Below are 20998 nucleotides of genomic sequence, written 5' to 3' on the forward strand. Positions count from 1 at the left end.
CTGGGCAGACTCAAGGGCGTGCCCTCTGACCCTGCTGCAGGAAGCCAGTGAGCCTGCTCACCTCTCATCAGCTTCCTGTTACCAGGGTTTAAGATGTTGACTCTCCCCATCACAACACCCCGCCCTGTGCACGGACAGGACCCCCAGAACTTCCTGTTCTAGTCAAAGCTGCTTCACTAGGCATTCCATCAGGCTTCTCAACACCCCTTTCTGACAGACACCATGCCCCATACTTCCCGGCACCACCTGTGGCCAGTGCAGCGCCCACTGAGGGAGGGGGCACTGGTGACCTGCTGAGACCTACAGTGTCCTGTCAGCAGCGCGAGAGAAGTACAGCAGGAACACAACTCTGGGAGCAGCATTTGGGGCCTCACAAATATAATACTTTTCTGGAAATTACAGATGCTGCTTTGACATAAACATCTCAGCCACAAAGAGCTTAGCTTTAAACCACTGGCAACGTTCTTATTGCCAAGACGGTCGTCTCAGCAAGTTTCTGGTGGCAAGCCTAGTGGCCCAGTAGGCTTTCTGGGGCCTGGGGTTTTCTGCCAGGCAGAGGCTGTTAATTTTCTAGTAGTTTATTAGAAATAGGGGTGACTGGTGTGCTTTTCCCTTGAACTCTTCTTGGAAATGTCTATATGGTCATGCTAAACACATCACATAGGAGTTCTGGTGGTGCAGTGGTTAAGGCACTCGGCTGCTGTGCTTCACAGCAGGAAGATGAGGCAGTCTGCTTCCATGAAGACTGACAGCATTGGAAATCCAGTAGGGAAGTTCTACTCTGTCCTCTAGGGGCGCTGTGAGTTGGAATAGATTGATTACACAGCAGTGGGTGTGGTTTGGGCTTTGCTTCTGTAAAGACTGACAACTTTGGAAACCCTCTGGAACAGTTCTACTCTGTCCTCTAGGGTCACTATGAATTGGAATTGACTTAGGATCAGTGGATCTGGTTTTGGTTTAAGCCTCTCAGTTGTATTTTATCTCAAGACTCAAAGATCCAGAGTACAGTGAACCAATTTATTATGCTTGAAAACCTTTTACCAGTAATCTACTACTGAGAGATCTTCTCAGAAATTGTTCATTGTGGTCCTCAGTGCTACTTAATCCAGAAGGATGAGAAAGTACAGATACTTATGAGAAGCCTGTTATTCTAAAATACAAGAAAAGTGCAAGCTTCAGCAAGTGCAAATTCTACAGGTCACCAGGAGGAAGCGAAAACCAGGTAGGGCACCAGGAAACTCACTCAAGGTACTCTCAGATCACAAATCAAACAAGGCCTCATTCTTCTCTCCTGTTAATTCAGAATCAAAGATAGGCAACAAGGATCAGACTTAGTAAGGCCATGGAATTGTATCATACAGGAATATAAAGAAACTATTTTAAAGAATTATAAATATTTTAATCTAATCTCACACGCCCTATGATTGGATTAGAGAACTGACACTTTCTACTCAATAGGGACATGTGAATTATTATCATTAATAAAAACTACAAATGAGGCTTTATTTGTCCAGGTTCCTTTTTTAGAAAGCACCTGGCTTAATGGGTGAGGAGCCATCATACTGGGTCTTCTGTCAGCTCGTATGCTGCAACCACCTCTCCAAGTGTCAGAGGAAGAAAATCTCTGACTAGTTTTCTGTATTTACTGAACTTAGCATGACTGCTTCAGCCTCTTCATCCTCCTGGGATGAAGCCTAATGTAAATCTTTAAATCAGTTATAAAATAAAGGGTTAGACTCTTGGGTAAAAGCAGCAGTAGCCCACTATACCACTAAGAATAATTTGCAAACTTACGAACAGAGCACTTTTTCCATTCACATAATGCTGCAGCCTTCAATCTGTGTCATCTAACAGGACAGTTTACGTGCTGGGGAACTAAGCAGAGTGGCGCCCCCGCCCCTTCCCGCAGCCCAGGATAGAGTTGACCAGCCTCCCCCTAGTGTTCCTGCAACGCTCCATGTCATGTACAGTTCCTGGAAACCTTTAATGCACATGTTTTCCTGGCCACTCAAGTACCTGTCTCCTCCACTAGACTGGAAGCCCTGTGAGGGCTGGGACCACGACCTATTTCCCCTCAACACCACACGTGGTTCTGCAGAGCAGGTCGGCATTATTCACAGTGAGGAATGCCTGGGTTCTCTAGTGCTACCATAACAGAAATACCACAAGTGGACGGCTCTAACAAACAGGGATTTAGTCTCTTACAGTTTAGGAGGCTAGAAGTCTTGAGTTCAAAGTGCTGGCTCTAGGTACTTGGGTGAAGGCCCCTCGAGCCTGGGCTTTAGCTCTGCCTCTTGCTCCTGGCCCACTGGAGCTGAAGGCGTTTCTTAACTTAGACAGCTGCTGGCTGCTGAGGCTGCAAAGCCAAGGTCGACAAGTAAAATGGCACAGTCCCAGGATTATCAAGCAACCCAGCAGGCCACCAGTTCCAGTCCAGAAACAGTCCCAAGACCGGCAGGCAACATGGTAGGCCACTGACGACTGAGCCACCTGCAGGGTCCAGATGTGCCAAGAACCGTGAGACCATTCTCAAAGTGTCTCCGTACATACTGGAAGCAGGCCACACCCCCGAGGCAGCTACTCAGCTGCAAACAGAAGATTCCACCCCGGAAGTGATTGCACCACGTTCAGTCTCATCATGGAGATAACTGCATCCAGCTGCCCAGCCACAAAACAACAGCCCAGCCAAGCTGACACACAACTTTAACCACCACAGGGAACAAGTGAGTTTCATAGATTTTAACATTTTTTTTCTATAATAACCTTACTGTTTAGTAAGCACTTTACTAACTTTTAACATTAATTTTCCCAACAACCCCAGTGAGGCAGACAGTGTCTTACGGAGAAGGAAGCAAGCTTTGATAGTGACACAGTATGACTGGCAGGCTTGTCAAAACGTGTTAAAGCTGGAAATAAGATTGAATTTGTTTCATTAAGTAAGTTGGGCAGCCAGATACACCAATACATGAAAGCTTCTTTAATACCAAAATAAACATGAACAAACAATCAAGGTCTGATTAAAAGCAGAGCCTTCCAGGTGCTCCCCCCCAGTTGCTGTCAGCATCGAGTCCACCCCTCCAGGGCCCCTGCAATGCACAGCAAACACAGACTTCTTTCCTTAATTAATGGGACTGGGCTATGCATCCTGCCCCCTGCCCCACCTCCTTATTCGACAGACATCAAGGACACGAGTGCTCCCATTGTACCTTTTGCACACTGAAGAGTCAAGGTGACTCACGCCCCCCCCCCCCAGTGGAACATTACCTTGTGAATGTTACCAGAGTCAGCTTCTCATTGCTCTGTGTTCCCTAACCCCTTTCTAGTTTCTAGTCTATGACTCCTTTCCCAATACCATGGAAGTTAACATTTTGGTATGTTCAAAGCTCTCTGACCACACCACTACAGTTTCTTCTGGGGCATAAATACAGTGATCACTCCATACCACTTCTCCTCACGGCTCTCCTACTAGTGATTTCTGAGCCACACAGGTTGCAACAGGAAGCAATTCCTCTCTCTGCAGGCAAAGGGAAGCGTCTGCCTGCTGGCCGCCTCCACTGCAGTGCCATCAGCTCCAAGGCCTCCAGCACTGCAGAGTCCCCAGCTGTGCCAGGAGTCGGCACCTACCCAATCCAGTGCTTTTCTCTTTAAGTGACCCTCAGATTCTCAGAAGTATTCAAGCTCTGAACTCACTATGTCTGAACCTCAGGTTACACATAACTGGTCAAATCGAGGAATGATGAGTCCATTTGATCTTAAGTGCAACTACCTGCAGAGCTGGGGTCTGAATGTGTTCTGTTTCCTAACAAGGCTGCCTTCTGACTAGGCTGTTGGGTAAACAAAAATAGGTATGGAGAAGCCTCTGCAGGGAGTCTTCCAACCTAATCACCGGCCACTTGGTCCTTCTGGTCCAGCTTCTCGTGTCAGGGTAGCTCAGCCAGTGATGGCAGCCTGGTGATCCCGATAAATACAGGAAGCTCTTGATAGGCACAGTTCACAATGGTAACAATCCTCCTTTTTTCTATGTTTCTTCTTTGCTCATTCCCCTCCTCCCTGCTTCCTTTCACTCTGCTTAGTATTTGAGCCACACTTTTTCTACATTTTTGCCTGGTTGACCACTGTATCACTCTGCCTCTTCAAATATCCCTACTAACTGCTCGAGTTAAACTATCCTGATACCTGACCTTCTACAATTGATGATTAGATCATAGTATGGCTTTTGCTTCCTACAACTTCTATGGAGTCAAATCTATCTATAGATTTTTATTTTATTTTAGTTCTATCTCAGAACTAAAAAGATGATTTTTCTTTTTCAAGAAATACAAGTATCCAGGCCAAACTAATGCTAGTGAGATATAAATGCACAAATCTTTTTTCTTAGGGTTTCTAAAGGTGAATATCCAAGGTAACAAGTCCCCAAAGTCTCAAATTAACATTCCCCACAGGCATCCATAATGGAAAAGCTACATAAGAAAAGAGATTTCTACAGACAAGAAGAAAGATGTTACACCCCCTCAAACTCTCAGGTTGCATAATTACATAGACATTTTACCAAAATGGAGAAGATGACAATGTAAATGTCTGATGCTCACTCAAGAATTGGTAGAGAGTGTGACAGCCAGTTTGTGAGCCAGTTTGGAAAAGTATGGGTAAATTTGTTTCCTACCACTTGTCAGTTCATCATACTGTGGTGGCATGTGTATTGCCATGATGCTGGAAACTATGCCACCGGTATTTCCAATCCCAGCAGGGTCACCCATGGTGGACAGGTTTCAGTGAAGCTTCCAGACTAAAACAGACTAGGAAGAAGGACCTAAGATCTACTTCCAAAAAAAGCTGCCAGTGAAAACCTTAGTAATAGCAGCAGAACACTGTCCGGTATAGTGCCAGAAGATGAGAACCTCAGGTATGAAGGCACTCAACATACAACTAGGGAAAAGCTGCTTCCTCAAAGCAGAGTCGATCTTAATGACACAGATGGAGTAAAGCTTTTGGGAACTTCCTTTGGTGATGTGGCACCAAAATGAGAAGAACTGCAAATATCCACTAATAATCAGAATGTGGAACATATGAAGAATAAATCTAGGAAAACTGGAAGTTGTCAAAAAAATAAACGGAACACTCTTAGAGATCAATATCCGAGGCATTAGTGAGCTGAAATGGACTTGTATTGCTGTTGTTGTTGCTGTTACATGCTGCCGAGTTGGCTCAGACCCATAGCAAACCTATGTACAACAGAATAAGCACTGCCCAGTCCTGTACTAGCCCCATAATCCTTGCTATACCTGAGTCCACACTTGCAGCCACTGTGTCAATCCATAACGCTAGGGGCCTTCCCCCTTTTCACTGACTCTCCATTTTACCAACCATGCAATCCCTCTCTAGGGAATGGTCCCTTCTGACAACATGACTGTGGTAGTTCAGTTTGTATGTCAACTTGGCTGGGCCTGGTTGAGTGGCTGGGCAGCTGGTGGTAGTTATTCCCCATGATGAGACTGGCAATCCACTCCATGGTGGGATCTACACCACAAGCAGCTGAGTAGCTGCCTTTGGGATATGGTCTGCTTCCTGTATATAATGAGAAGCCTCGGGGACAGTAGCTAGCTTATGGCACCTTGAACCCTGCATGTAGCTGTGTCATTGTTCAGCAGCCTGCCATGCTCTATCGACCTGGGAACTTACAATGAACCTGAATTAATGGCCTGCCATGCGGTTTGGTAACATCGGGACTGTAACTTTTTACTTGTCAACCTTGGGCTTGGCAGCTTCAGCAGCCAGCTGCTGTCTGAGTAAAGAAAAGCCTCTAGCTTCGGCGGGCCGGGAGGAGGAGGCAGACCTGGTCCCCAAGGTTGAGGGGCTTCACCCAGCCCCTAGAGCCTGGCACTTTGAACATGGACTTAAAGCCTCCAAACTGTAAGAGAATAAACTCCTGTGCTAAGGCCATCCCGCTTGTCAGAGGAGCACGAGGTAACCAGAACAATGACCAAAGTAGGTGAGATGAAGTCTGGCCATTCTCGCTTCCAAGGGGCATTTCAGTTGCATTTCCACCTCCAGGACAGATTTGTTTGTTATTCTGGCAGTCCACGGTACTTTCAGTATTCTTTGCCAACACAACAACTCAAAAGCATCAACTCTTCTTCAATCTTCCTTATTCACTGTCCAGGTCTCATGTGTCTTTGAGGCTACTGAAAATACCATGGCTTGGATTAGGTGCACCTTAGTCTTCAAAGAGACATCTTTGCTCTTCTGCACTTTAACGAGGTCTTTTGCAGCAGATTTGCCCAGTGCACTATGTCATTTGATTTCCTGACTACTGCTTCCATTGGTGTTGACTGTGGAACCAAGTAATATGAAATCTTTGACAACTTCAATCTTTTCTGCATATATTATGATGCTGCTTATTGGTCCAGTTGTAAGGATTTTCATTTTCTTTATGTTGAGGTGTAACCCATATGGCAGCTTGTAGTCTTTAATCTTCATCAGTAAGTGCTTCAAGTCCTCTTCACTTTGAGCAAAGTATCACCTGCATATCACAGGTTCTTAATGAGTCTTCCTCCAATCCTAATGCCATGCTCTTCTTCATGTAGTCCAGCTTCTCAGATTATGTGCTCACATATAGATTGAGTGGGCTCTAGTGGTGTAGTGCCTAAGGCACTTGATTGCTAACCAGAAGGCTGACGATTCAAACCCACCAGCCATTCCTTGGAAGGAAGATTGGGCAATCTACTTCCATAGAGATACTGCCTCAGAAACCCAAGGAGGGGTCGCCATGAGTCAAATCAACCTGGCGGCAGTGAGATACAGACTGAGTAAGTGTGGTGAAATGATGCAACCCTGACGCACTCCCTTCCTGATTTTAAACCATGCAGTATATCCCCTTGTTCTGTTCTAACAACAGACTCCTAGTCTATTTACAGCTTCCTCATGAGCACAATTAAGTGTTCTGAAATTCTCATTCTTCTCAATGTTATCCATTGTTGTTGTTGTTATGTGCCATCGAGTCAGACCTGACTCATAGCGACCCCTCCTTGGGTTCCAAGACAGTATCACTATGGAAGTAGATCATCCAACCTTCCTTTCGAGGAGTGGCTGGTGGGTTTGAATTGTCAGCCTTCTTGTTAGCAGTCAAGTGCCTTAGGCACTATGCTACCAGAGCTTCCATGTTATCCATTGGGCTGGTATTAGCCATTCTGAATCAGACAATCATATAGTCTACTGGGAAATGCTGGGAAAGATAAATTGAAGAAGAATGATGTTGCATTCATCATCAAAAAGAACATTCCAAAATCTATCCTGAAATACAATACTATCAGTGATAGGATAAAATCCACACGCCTATGAGGAGGACCAATTAATATGACTATTCTTCAAATTTAGGCACAACTAATGCCAAAGATGAAAAAATGAAAGACTGTTACTAATTTCTATGGTCTGAAATTGATCAAAGACACAATCAAGATGTACTGATAACTACCAGTGATTAGAATGTGAAAGTTAGAAATGAAGGATTAGTAGTTGCAAAATATGACCCTGATGACAGAAATTATGTCAGAGATGGCATGATGGAATTTGGCAAGACCAATGACTCACCGCAAATATTTTTTTTCCAACAACATAAACAGTGATTATACCTGTGGATGCTGAGCAAATAATCCGAGAAGCTGAACTACATAAAGAACGCTGCATCAGGACTGGGGGAAGACTCATTAACAATCTGCAATATGCAGATGATACAACCTTGCCCGCTGAAAGTGAAGATGACTTGAAGCACTTATTGATGACAATCAAGGACTACAGTCCAGTCTTCATTATGCATTACACCTCAACATAAAGAAAACAAAAATGCTCACAACTGTACCAGTAAGCAACATCATGATAAATGGAGAGAAGACTGAAGTTGTCAAAGATTTCATAGTACTCGGATCTATAATCAATCACCCATAGAAGCAGCAGTCAAGAAATCAGATGTCGTACTGCACTGGGAAAATCTGGTTGAAAAGCTCTCTCCCAAGTGTTAAAGAGAAAAGATGTCATTTTGATAATAAGGTGTGCCTGATCAAGCCACAGTGTTTTCAATTGCCTCACATACATGTGAAAGCCGGACAATGAGTAAGGAAGACCAAAGAACAGTAGATGCCTTTGAATTGTAGTGTTAGCAAAGAATACTGAAAACACCACGGACTGCTAGAACAAACACATCTGTCCTGGAAGAAGTGCAGCAGGATGTTCCTCAGAAGCAAGAATGGCCAGACTTGGTCTCTTTTACTTTGGTCATGTTGTCAGAAGGGACCAGTGCCTAGAGAAGGGTATCATGCTTGGTAAAGTAAAGGGTTAGCCAAAAAGGGTAAAAGCCTCAAGGACGTGGGCTGACCTAGTGGCTGCAACATGGGCTCCAGCAAGGACTGTGAGGCTGGTGCAGAACTGGGCAGGGTTTCGTCCTGTCGTACAGTCACTATGAGTCGAGCAGACTAATAGCACCTAACAACAACAACATACACGTGGACTTCTCAGGATAGACGACACACAAATTAAATTGACTAAAGCTGTAGAAAGAGATGATGCAGAGGTTCAATATTATCAGTCAGAATAAGACCAAGGGCTGACTGCAGAATAGACCATCAATTGCTTGTATGCAAATTCAAGGTTAAGCTGAAGAATATTAAAACAAGTCCATGAGAAAAAGTATGACCTTGAATATATCTCACCTGAACTTAGATACCATCTCAAGAGTAGATCTGATGCACTGAATACTAACGAAAGAAGACCAGATGAGCTGTAGGACAACATCAAAGATATCATACATGAAGAAAGCAAAAGATCATGAAAAAGACAGAAAAGAAAGAAAAGACCAAAACTTATGTCAAAAGAGACTCTGAAACTTGCTCTTGAACATGAGCAGACAAAATGAAGGGAAGAACGATAAAGCAGAAGAGCTCAAAGAAGAAAAAGTGAAGAAAAAATCTCAAGGCATGACTTGGAATACTGAAGGATTCTATGGGCTAAATACTGAATAACATAGGAGGCATCAAAAGAAGATGGAAGGAATAGAGAATCACCATACCAAAAAGAACTAGTCAACATTCAACTATTTCAAGTAGCAGCATATGATCAAGAACTGATGAACAATACTGAAGGAAGAAGTCCAAGATGCACTGAAGGTACAAAAGGTGGCAAAAAACAATGCTCTAGGAATTGATGTACCAACAATTGAGATGTTTCAGCAAACAGATGCAATGCTAGAAGTACTCACTCGTCTATGCCAAGAAATCTGGAAGGCAGAAAGACACCTCTCTGGCCAAATGAATTGAAGAGATCCCTATTTGTGCCCATTCCAAAGAAAGGTGACTCAACAGAAGGTAGAAATTATTGAACAATATCATTAATATCACATACAAGTCAATTTTTGCTGAAGATAATTTAAGAACAGTAGCAGCAGTACATCAACAAGAAACTACCAGAAATCCAAGCCAGAATCAGAAGAAAATGTGGAACAGGGATATCACTGCTGATGTCAGATGGATTCTGGCTAAAAGAAGAGAATATAAAAAAGATGTTTTACCTGTGTTTTATTGACTTTGCACAGGTGTTCAACCCATGCAGATCATAACAAATCATGGAAAACATTGATAAAAAGGAGAATTCCAGAATACTTAATTATACTTATGTGGAAACCTGTATACAGACAAAGAGCCAGTCATTCAAACAGAACAAGGGGATACTTCAGGGTTTAAAATCAGAAAAAGTGTGTGTCAGGGTTGTATCCTTTCACCCTACTTACTCAATCTGTATGCTGAACAAATAATCCAAGACGCTGGACAATATGAAGAATGCAGTATCAGGTTTGGAGAAGAGTCATTAACCACATGTGATATGCAGATGATAACAACCTTGCTCCTGGAAAGTGAAGAGGACTTGAAACATTTATTGATAAAAATCAAAGACTACAACAGCCTTCAGTATGGATTATACCTCAATGTGAAGAATACGAAAGTCCTCGTAATTGGACCCATAAGCAACATCATGATAAATGGAGAAATGATTCAAGTTGTTAGGGATTTAATTTTACTTGGATCCACAATCAACACTCACAAAAACAGCACTCAAGAAATTAAACAGTGTATCGCTTTGGGCAAATCTGCTGCAAAACACTTCTTTAGAGTGTTAAAAAGCAAAGATGTCACTTTGAGGACTAAGGTGTGCCTGACTCAAGTCATGGGTCTCTTCAATAACTTCATATTACATGGGAAAACTGGACAATGAGTAAAGTAGACTGAAGAATCGATGCCTTGAATTATGCTGGTGAAGAACATTGACTATACCATGGACTGCCAGAAGAATGAACAAATCTGTCTTGGAACTAGTACAGTGAGAATGCTCCTTAGAGGCAAGAATGGCAAGACTTCATCTCACGTGCTTTGGACATGTTATCAGGAGAAACCAGTCCCTGGAGAAGGAGATCATGCTTGGTAAAGTAGAGGACAGGCGAAAAAGAGGAAAAAAAGACACTCAACATGATGAATTAACACAGTGACTACAACAATGGGCTCAAACATAGCAACAACTGTGAGCACAGTGCAGGACCAGGCAGTGTTTTATTCTGAGTACACATGGTCACTATGAGTAGGAGATGACTTGATGGTACCTAAGAACAACAAGTTTGTCTTGTTGCATATTAATCATTATAGAAATAAGACCACACTTAGTTGGAACTTTGTCATTTCTTCCCTTAAATATAAGCCGTAGTTGACACCATCTGCTTCTTCTAGAGCAAACTTTATAAAAACAAACTACAGCCAAATGTCCAGCTACTATCACTACTGAAGGGGCCCTAGCTCACCAGAGTACCGGTACTTTTTTTTTATCTCCTTCGTTTTAGAGTGTTTCAATGATGTGTAAACAATATACAGGCACACACTGGTGATACTGTAAGTTCAGTTCCACACTACCTCAAAAAAGTGAGTACTGCAAGAAAGCCAGTCACACCAACTTTTTTGGTTTCCCAGTGTTTATGAAAGTTTTATTTACACTATACTGTAGTCTATTAAGTGTGCAACAGCATTATGAAAAAGTCTGAAATACTGTAAGAATAACCAAAATGTGACAGAGAAACATAACGTGAGCACATCTGTTGGAAAAATGGCACCCACAGACTTGCTGGATGCAGGGTTGCCCCAAACCTTCAATTTGTAAAAAACATTCAGCATCCGCAAAGTACAACAAAGTGAAGTGCAATAAAACGAGGTAATGCCTGTAAGATATAATTAAAATGCCAGTCATAAAAATAAAATTTTAAATGTTAATTGCAGCTAAGTAAGCTTGTGTCACATTCATCTTTGGAACTCTATATCCTGAAGAGGCTGGCAGAGGCGGGGAAGTACCTCCAATGATTATATGGTAGCCAAGGAAAACCTGGACCAGAAACCAGGGATGGAAGGGATCTTCTGTAATACATTTAGTCCATCTTCTTTGAGGTCACATAAAATTATTCCGTATAAATTCTTCTGTGACTTAAAATAATCTATGTAACTTTTTTTTTTTTTTTTTTAAGTAACACGAATTCCAAATTGTGGACTAGCCTTCTGATACACAGTAATGGCCTGCAGCCAAGACATAGTTCCAAACACCCAGCTGATTTAAAGAGAAAATTAGATTCCCAACTCTACCTTTTTTGGTGTTCACATTAACAGTCACTTATGAGGAAAGACTTTAAAGAACAAACTCTCTACAATTCAGCTTAAGCCTGGATTTCATACAAATAAAATCATTCCTTGAGACCAACAAGATGTGGGCTCAGCTGTGAGGGTTATAAGCAATGAAAAACACAAAATGAAGAAACTTGATGGAGCAAGAGGATGGATTATGCTTGAAATGATACTTTTCTCAGAAGTTGATACCATGTATTTAAGTCTTAATACTAGATAAATTTGTAACTAAAGATGCTAAACCTATGTGGGCCCAAAGCCTAACACAGAACAACTTCTTTCCTCTCAATCTACTTGGGGGGAGACTGCTAGAGACTTTTATCAGCCACTTTTGCCCTGAAATAGGCCTCTTTATCTGTGAGTAACTCAAGTTGAAAACAGTATTTCTTTACTGCAAACACTTTATCCAGCTCTCCTTTGTTTGGGGGGTGGGGGGGTCAGCTCGAAATCTGTTTTTAGAACTGAAGTCCTAACTGAACATACAAATTAGTATTTTCACAATGAGAAACCTCATTCCAGGAAATGAAACACTGAGCAACACAACACATACATGCACATACTGGCTTCTCTCTGGATGAATCAAAGATAATCCAAATTTCTGTACTTTCTCCCTCTAACCCTAACAAGATCATTAGCTGTCACTCAACACAAGCCCTTACCTTTACGTCCGCAATGAGGGCGTCTTCGTCTTCTATCCCTGTAGGGACACACTTCTTGTGCAGAGGCAGAGACTCCAACTTATCTACAAGGCAGCGAAGGCCTTCAAGCTCAAAGTGGGTCAGATGTACCTGCCTGTCCTTTCGGGGGCTACACTGGGGATCCCACACTTGGCCATTGTGGGAACCCCGGCTAGAGTCAGAGGATGAGTCACCAGACAAGGTTTTCTTCAGACTTGGAAGACTTCGGCAGGCTTTGCCCAGTCCATCATAATCCAGGTTGACCCCATTGGCTACAGGGCTAGTGAGGACAGAACGCCTACTGCTCAAGCGCCGCGGTTCTCGATCCACTATGTCCTCATCCCCATTTCCGGACTCCAACCCATTTAACTCCAAATCTGCCAATGGGAAGAAGAAAATGCAGTAAGAACATGCTGTTGGCCCTATGATCAACCAGAGAAAATAGGTACCATGGAAGGAATCTTAAGTTTATGAATGACTATGTGGTCATATTTTAAAAATGGCTTCTTAGAGACTTCTGGCAAGATGGTAGAATAGGCAGATAAGCTACACAGACTCTCTACAACAAAGAAACGAGAAACCAATTGAAATAAATATGAAAGATAATCCTGGAGCCCTGAGTTTCAAAGGGAAAGACAAAGAAGTGGATTAAATGCCAACTAGCAGAAGAACCTGAATGAAAACAGCAAATAAAGAAAGAAAAGGAGTTGTGGACTGTCAACAGGCCTGATAGCATAACCATTTCGAATACTTGCAAGTGGTGTTCCAATCTGGGCAGCAACCTGGTAACTGGCTCCGTTTGTCAAGGACTGCGCTGATGGCTGATGACCAGAAAACAACCATGCCCGTATGACTCAATGACATCTGTACCTCCTGCAGTCCCACCCACGGGCAAGGGCCACCATCTGCTTCAGCACCAACTGATCAAGGATAGATGGCAGCCAACACCAGCCCAACCCTCTCTCAACTTCTCTACACGAACAGCTAACAGAGATCTGTACACACATTCTCATCCTCTATCACACCCACCAGGAGGCAGGTGCTTAGTGCCTAAGTGCTGTCAACTAGCAAATAGAGTAGCACACCAACCTGTCGCATGGAAGTATCAAAATAAAACAAAACAAAAAAACACTGGGTGAATCACACCAACATACAATCACCAATTAAATATAAATACAACAACATCACAATGTCTCAGAGATAACAATCCCACTTCACACAAAGAAGCTAGATAAAGTGGTATAGACATGGGACCAGAATACAGAGCTAGAAAACCTCCTTGAGGAAGAAGTGGCATTGGAACCACCTGATAAGGAATTCAAAAGAATTATATTTAAGAACCTTCAACAGACTAAGAGACAGATCGAGGAAAACACTGATGAAATTAAAGAAAACACAGACAAAACTCTAGAACAATTTAGGAAAACAACACAAGAACAGAGTGATAAATTAAATGAAAAATTAGAAGCAATATAAAAAGAGCAAATAGACATCCACAAGATTAATACTAAGATTTCAGAAATAGTAACACATTGAAAGGGCAAAGGAGTAGAACGGAAGCAATGGAAGACAGAATTAGTGAGACTGAAGACAAATCTCTCACTATTACTTTGTTAAGGAACAATCAGAAAAAAAGAACCAAAAAAAAAAGAAGAAAAAGGAGAAGAAAGCCTAAGATCTATGTGGGACACCATGAAGAGGAATAACCTAACATGTGATTGTAACTCCAGAACAGGAAGAGACAAATAAAACCATGGAGAAAATTGTCAAAGACTTCTTGGAAGAGAATTTCCCTAATATGATGATATGCATTCAAGAAGTTCAATAAACCTCTATTCATAACAGGATAGACCTCAAAACAAAATCACCAAAACCAAAGACAAGAAGGAATCCCAAAAGCAGCATGGGAAAAACTGAATGTTACCTGTTACAAAGGGTAACCAATAAGACTAAGCTTTGATTTCTTGGCAGAAACCACACAGGTGAGAAGGTAATGGGATGACATACATAAAACCATGAAAGAAAATAACTGCCTACCAAGAATTATATATCCACCAAAACTGTCCCTCAAATATGATGGTGAAATTAGAAATTTCCAGATAAACAGAAATTAAGGGAATTTGTAAAAACCAGATCAATCTTACAAGAGATGCTAAACAGAGTCCTTGAGACAGAAAACCAACAATAGTAGACAACATCCAATGATTAACAGACATGATGAGAAAACCCAGAAACCAACTCAGAGATACAGAAACATCCAAAGTAAAATAAACATACAAGACTGTAAACAGGGAACCAGAAACATCAATTGGTAAATGAGGACAACTAAAAACCAAAAAGAGTGAATAAATAGTATAGGTACAGAACTTCCAAATGGAGAGGAAGTCAAAATGATTACAAGATAGAACAGGGTGTTTTAAGCTTGGGAAGGAATTAATAAATCACAGGGTAACCTCAAAGAAAATTAATGAATCTTCTCATCAAAATAAAAAAGAGGAATGGCATAAATATTTAGCAAATATTAAAAATAGCAACAAAGGAAATTATTTTAAAAAAATCATAAACAAAATGAACTCAGCACAGATAATTGTATGAAACAAAGAAATAACACTACACAGAAAAAAGTAACAAAATTACATTAATGAATTCATACTTCTTGGTTATTAGACTGAATGTAAATGGATTAAATGTACCAATCAAGAGACAGAAAGTTGCAGAATGGTAAGAAAACATGACCTATCAATAAGCTGTCTACAAAAGTAACACCTTAGACACAAAGATAGTAACAGACTAACAATCAAGGCTTGGAAAGAAAAAAAAATGTATCAACCAAATGGCAAGCAAAAAAGAGCAGCAATAGCAATATTAATTTCCAATAGAATAGACTTTAAGATAAAAACCACCATAAGAGACAAGGAGAGACATTATATAATGATTAAAGGTCAATCAAACATGAGGACATAACCACAATAATTATTTACATACTCAATGAAAGAGCCCTAAAACACATAAATCAAACTTTAACAGAATTGAAGAGAAACAGAAAACTCCACAGTAATAGTAGACTTTATACACCACTTTCAGCGAAGGATAGAACAACTAGAAAGAAACTCTAACAAAGACACAGAAGAACTAAACAATACATGCTTTTCCAGCACACATGGAACATTCTTCAGAACAGACTGTGTGTTATGCCACAAAGCAGCCTCAATAAATTTAAAAACATCCAAACACTACAAAGCATCTTTTCAGATCACAATGCTTTAAAATTGGAAATTAACAATAGGAAGATCAAGGGGGAAAAAAGCAAACATATGGAAACTGAATAACCAAAACCAAAAAAACTAAACCCACTGCCATTAAGTTGATTCTGACTCACACACAGCACTCCCCACTTGGTTTCCGAGGCAGCAAATCTTTACAGAAGTAGACCGTCCCATCTTCCTTCTGCATAGTGACTGATGGGTTTGAACAGCCAACCTTTTGGTTAGCAGTCAAATACCTTAGGTACTGTGCCACCAGAGCTCCTTAAATGAATAGCATCTCCTTAAAAACTACTGGGTAATAGAATAAATAAAAAAGTTCCTTGAATAAAATCAGACAGAAATATATCAAAATTTGGGACATAATAAAACACAATGATAGAGGGCAATTTATAGCAGTAAGTGCAGACATTAAAAAAGAAAAGAGCCAAAATCAACACCTTAACCCCAAATATCCAACCATTAGAAAAAGGGTTGGGGGGGAAGGCTACACTCTCCAGAAGAAAAGAAGTAATAAAGATTTGACCAGCAATAAACAAAAACAGAAAAACAACAGGAAGAGTCAAAAAGACTAGAAGTTGATTCTTTGAAAAGATTAATTGACAAACCTCTGGGAAATTTAATAAAGGTAAAGAAGAAGATGCAAATAATACAAATAAGAAAGACAATGGGCAATATCACAACAGAACCAACCAAAATAAAAAGGATAGTATCAGGAAACTATGAAAAACTGCATTAAAATAAATTTGAAAACCTAGAAATGGACAGATTTCTAGAAACACACTAACCTACCTGTGGTGTAGTAAATCACATAGTGTGGCTTTTCTAGCCATAAGTCTTTGTAAACTCCAGTGGTGGAATTTGCTGTGAGCAACTGAGTAGCTCCTGACTGTTAAAGCTATCCACCTGGTGTATTTCTGTTGGGAGCAGCACGAAGTAATTTTCTGGGAAGTTCGGTCTCAGGTGTGTAGAATTCTGATGTTGGAATTGGTTGGTTTGGGCCACTCTGCCAGGCTCAAAAGGAGTCCTCCTAGAGGCGAAAGGAGTCTCTCTGACTGCTGGCTGAGAAAGTGCTGCTGAGAGAAACATGCTCCTGAGAGAGACGTGACAGACACACACTACTGAGAGTGATGTGCTACTGAGACTGCCGGCTGCTGAGTAAGACGGCTAGCTGCAAGAGATTGAGTGCATTTCTGAACATGAATTGTAGTTTGGTGCTTCCCTAGTAAACCCCATAATCTGTGAGTTCTGTGTGGCCACTGCAACGAATTATCAAACCCAGCAATGAGGTGGTGGGTGCCACAGGAGGAACTGCTGTCTGTTCCGGAGGCAGCATGTCTGGCCTTGCAAGAATAGGCCTTGGGCTATTGATGGTGATTCTGTCTTCTTCTTGTGGAGTCAGAGGAGGTCAGAAGATGCAGCCTGTTTGCCCCTTTAGCACTACCTAAACCAACTCAGTCTGAAGTAGAAAATACGAAGGCACCCATAACAAAAGATGTTCAAACATTTCAGGAGGTAGCATATGATCAAGAACCAATGGTACTGAAGAAAGAAGTCCAAGTTGCACTGAAGGAATTGGTGAAAAAATAAGGCTCTAAGAATTGACAGAAAACCCACTGAGATGTTTCAACAAATGGATGAAGTGCTGGAGGCACTCAGTCATTTATGCCAAGTTGGAAGATAGTTCCTGTCCAATCAACTGGGAAAGATTCATATTTGTGCCCATTCCAAAGAAAGGTGATCCAACAGAATGTGGAAAATATTGAACCACATCAGTAATATCACAGTCAAGTAAAATTTTGCTCAAGATAATTCAAAAATGGTTGCAGCAGGGAACTGCCAGAAATTCAAGCTGAATTCAGAAGAGGCTGTGAACGAGGGACAGCACTGCTGATGTCAGATGGGTCCTGGCTGAAGGTAAAGGACACCTGAAAGATGTTAACCTGTATTTTACTGACTACACAAAGGCATTCAACTGTGTAGATCATAACAAAATACGGTTAACATTGTGAAGAACAGGAATTCCAGAACACTTAATTGTGCTCATGGGGAACATGTACACAGACCAGAGGCAGTCATTCAAACAGAACAAGGGGGCACTGCATGGTTTAAAATCAGGAAATGTGGGCGTATCCTTTCACAATACTTTTCAATCTGTATGCTGAGCAAATAATCTGAGAAGCTGACTATGTGAAGAAGAATGCAGCATCAGGTTTAGAGGAAGATTCATTATCAACCTGTGAAATGCAGATGATACAACCTTGTTGCTAAAAGCGAAGATAATTTGAAGCACTTACTGATGGAGATCAAAGACTACAGCAACCTTCAGTATGGATTACACCTCAACATAAAGAATACAAAAATCCTCACAACTAAACCAATAAGCAAAATCACAACAAATGGAGAAAAGATTGAAGTTGTCAGGGATTTCATTCTACTTGGATTCACAATCAACACCCATAGAAGCAGCAGTTAAGAAATCAAACAGTGTATCACATTGGGCAAATCTGTTGCAAGAGATCTTTTTAAAAGTGCTCTTTAAGACTAAGGTGGGCCTGACTCAAGCCACAGTATTTTCAATAGTCTCATATACATGTGAAAGCCGAACACTGAATAAGGAAGACTGAAGAGCTGATGCCTTTGAATTGTGGTGTAGGTGAAGAATATTGAAAATACCTTAAGTGGCCAGATGAATGAACAAATCTGTCCTGGAAGAAGTACAGCCAGAATGCTCCTTAGCAGTGAGAAGGGCAAGACTTTGTCTCATCTACTTTGGTCGTGTTGTCAGAAGGGCCCATTCCCTGAAGAAAGATATCATGCTGGGTAAAGTAGAGGGTCATCAAAAAAGGGGAAGCCCCTCAAAAAGATGGAAAGACACAGTGGCTGCCACGATGGGCGCAAGCACAGCAGAGATTATGAGAATACCACAGGTCTGGGCAGTTCTCTTTCTGTTGTATTAGGGTTACTACGAGGAAGAACCGACTCGATGGCACCCAACAACAACGTAACTAAGGAAGAAACTGAGCAAGGCATTAAAATAACTACCACCACCAACAACAACAACAAACTTCCAGCACAGACAGCTTCATCAGAGAATTCTATCAAACATTCAGAGATGAGCTGATCCTATTCAAACTATTGCAGAACATACTGAAAGACAGACTACTCCCAAATTTATTTTATGAAGGAAGCATAACATGGAGACCAAAACTAGGCAAAGACACCACTGAAAAGAAAATCACAGACCAATATCCCTCATGAATATAAACAAACAAACAAAAAAACCCAAACCTAGTGCTATCTAGTTGATCCCAACTCATAGAGACCTCCACTGGGTTTCCAAGGCTGTAATCTCTATGGAAGTAAATTGCTTTATCTTCCTCCAGCAGAGCAACTGGTAGATGTGAATCACTGACCTTCTGGTAAGCAATGAAATATATGTAAAAATCTTCAACAAAATCCTAGCAAATAGAATCAAAACAATGATACACCATGACCAAGTGAGATTCATACCAAGTATGCAAGGATGGTTCAACATTAGAAAAACAATCACAAAAATTAACATAAACCATCACATAAATAAAATAAGGAAAAAGAATCACATGATCATATCAATTGATGCAGAAAAGGCATTTGGTAAAATCCAACACCCATTCCTGATAAAATCTCTTAGCAAAATAGGAATATAAGGGAAAATTCTCAACATAATAAAGGGCACAGACACAAAACCAACGGCAAAAATTATCCTCAATAGAGAGAGACTGAAAGCATTCCCCTTATGAATGGGAACAAGACAAGGATGTCCTCTACCACCCACCTTTATTCAACACTGTATTGGAAGTCCTAGCCAGGGAAATAAGGCAAGTAAGAGAAATAAAAGGCATCCAAATTGGCAAAGAAGTAGTAAAACTATCTCTGTTTGCAGATGATATGATCTTATACATAGAGAAACCCAAGAGATGCAGCAAGAAAACTACTGGCACTAAATGAAAGAATCAGCAAAGTGGCAAGATATAGCATCAAGATATAAAAATCAGGTGGATTCCTCTACACCAACAAAGAAACTTCTGAAAAGAAAATAAGGAAAACAATACCGTTTACAATAGCTACCAAAAAGATAAACTGTTCAGGAATAAATCTTACCAGGGACATAAAAGACCTATGAAACACTAGTACAAGAAACAATGAGAGACATTCAAAATGGAAGAACATACCATGCTCATGGATAGGAAGACTCATCATTGTAAAAATGTCAATACTACCCAAAGCAATCTATGAATTCAACTCAATCCTGAACCAGATTCCATCAACATTCTTTAAGGACATGGAAAAACAAATCACTAATTTTATATAGAAAGGAAAGAGATCTTGGCTAAGCAAAGCACTATTTAAGAAGAACGAAGTAAGAGGTCTCAGACTTCCCGATCTCAAAACCTACTATACAGCCACAATAGTCAAAACAGCCTGGTACTAGTACGACAGACACACAGACCAGTGGAACAGAATTGAGAATCCAGAAATATATCAGTCTTCCTATGGACAGCTGATCTTTGACAAAGAGCTGAAACCCATTAAATGGGGAAGAGTTAATCTCTTTTAACAAACAGTGCTGGCAAAACTGGATACCCATTTGCAGAAAAATGAAGTAAGATCCATAATTCACACTACACAAAAACGAACTCAAGATCGATCAAAGACATAAATGTAAAACCCCAAACTATAAAATTCATCAAAGAAAAAATAGGGGCAAATGTAGGGGTTTTAATTTATGGTATAAACAGACTATCAAATATAACCAAAAATGCACAACTAGCAGAAGATAAACTAGATGACAGGGGTCTTCTAAAAATTAAACTCTTATGTGCATTAAAAGGCTTCTTCAACAGAGTGAAAAACAACCTACAGATTGGGAAAAAGTATTTGGCAACGACATATCTAACTAGCAACTTACTTCTAAAATTTATAGAAAACTTTTAACACCTCAGCAAACAAAAGACAATCTAATTAAATGGCCAAAGGACACGAACAGACACTTCACGAAAGAAGACATTCAGGTGGCCAACAAACATGTGAAGAAATGCTTGCAATCATTAGCCATTAGAAAAATGCAAATCAAAACAACAATGAGATATCATCTCACCCCAGCAATAATAGCAATGTTCAACAAGACAGAAAACAACAGATGTTGCACAGGGTATAGAGAGACTGGAACTCTCATACACTGCTGATGGGATTGTAAAATGGCACAACTTTGGAAACTAGTATTTTGTTGTTGTTGTTGTTATGTGCCATCGAGTCAGACCTGACTCATAGCGACCCCTCCTTGGGTTTCTGAGGCAGTATCACTACGGAAGTAGAT

The 20998-nt window shown here is 40.8% G+C and overlaps 1 protein-coding gene across 1 annotated transcript in view; it reads right to left on the reverse strand.

Moving 5' to 3' along the window:
- The window catches only part of KDM2A (lysine demethylase 2A), a 74081-nt gene that overhangs the window by 13664 nt on the left and 39419 nt on the right, over positions 1–20998 (reverse strand). The window contains exon 10 of the mRNA XM_007944947.2: positions 12359–12753. Within this exon, the coding sequence (XP_007943138.2) occupies positions 12359–12753 (395 nt within the window). The remainder of the gene's footprint in view (positions 1–12358; positions 12754–20998) is intronic.

The sequence above is a fragment of the Orycteropus afer genome, unplaced genomic scaffold, assembly GCF_000298275.1.
Source record: "Orycteropus afer afer isolate SDZICR_OR568_19922 unplaced genomic scaffold, OryAfe1.0 scaffold00130, whole genome shotgun sequence".
In the NCBI taxonomy this organism is placed as follows: Eukaryota; Metazoa; Chordata; class Mammalia; order Tubulidentata; family Orycteropodidae; genus Orycteropus; species Orycteropus afer.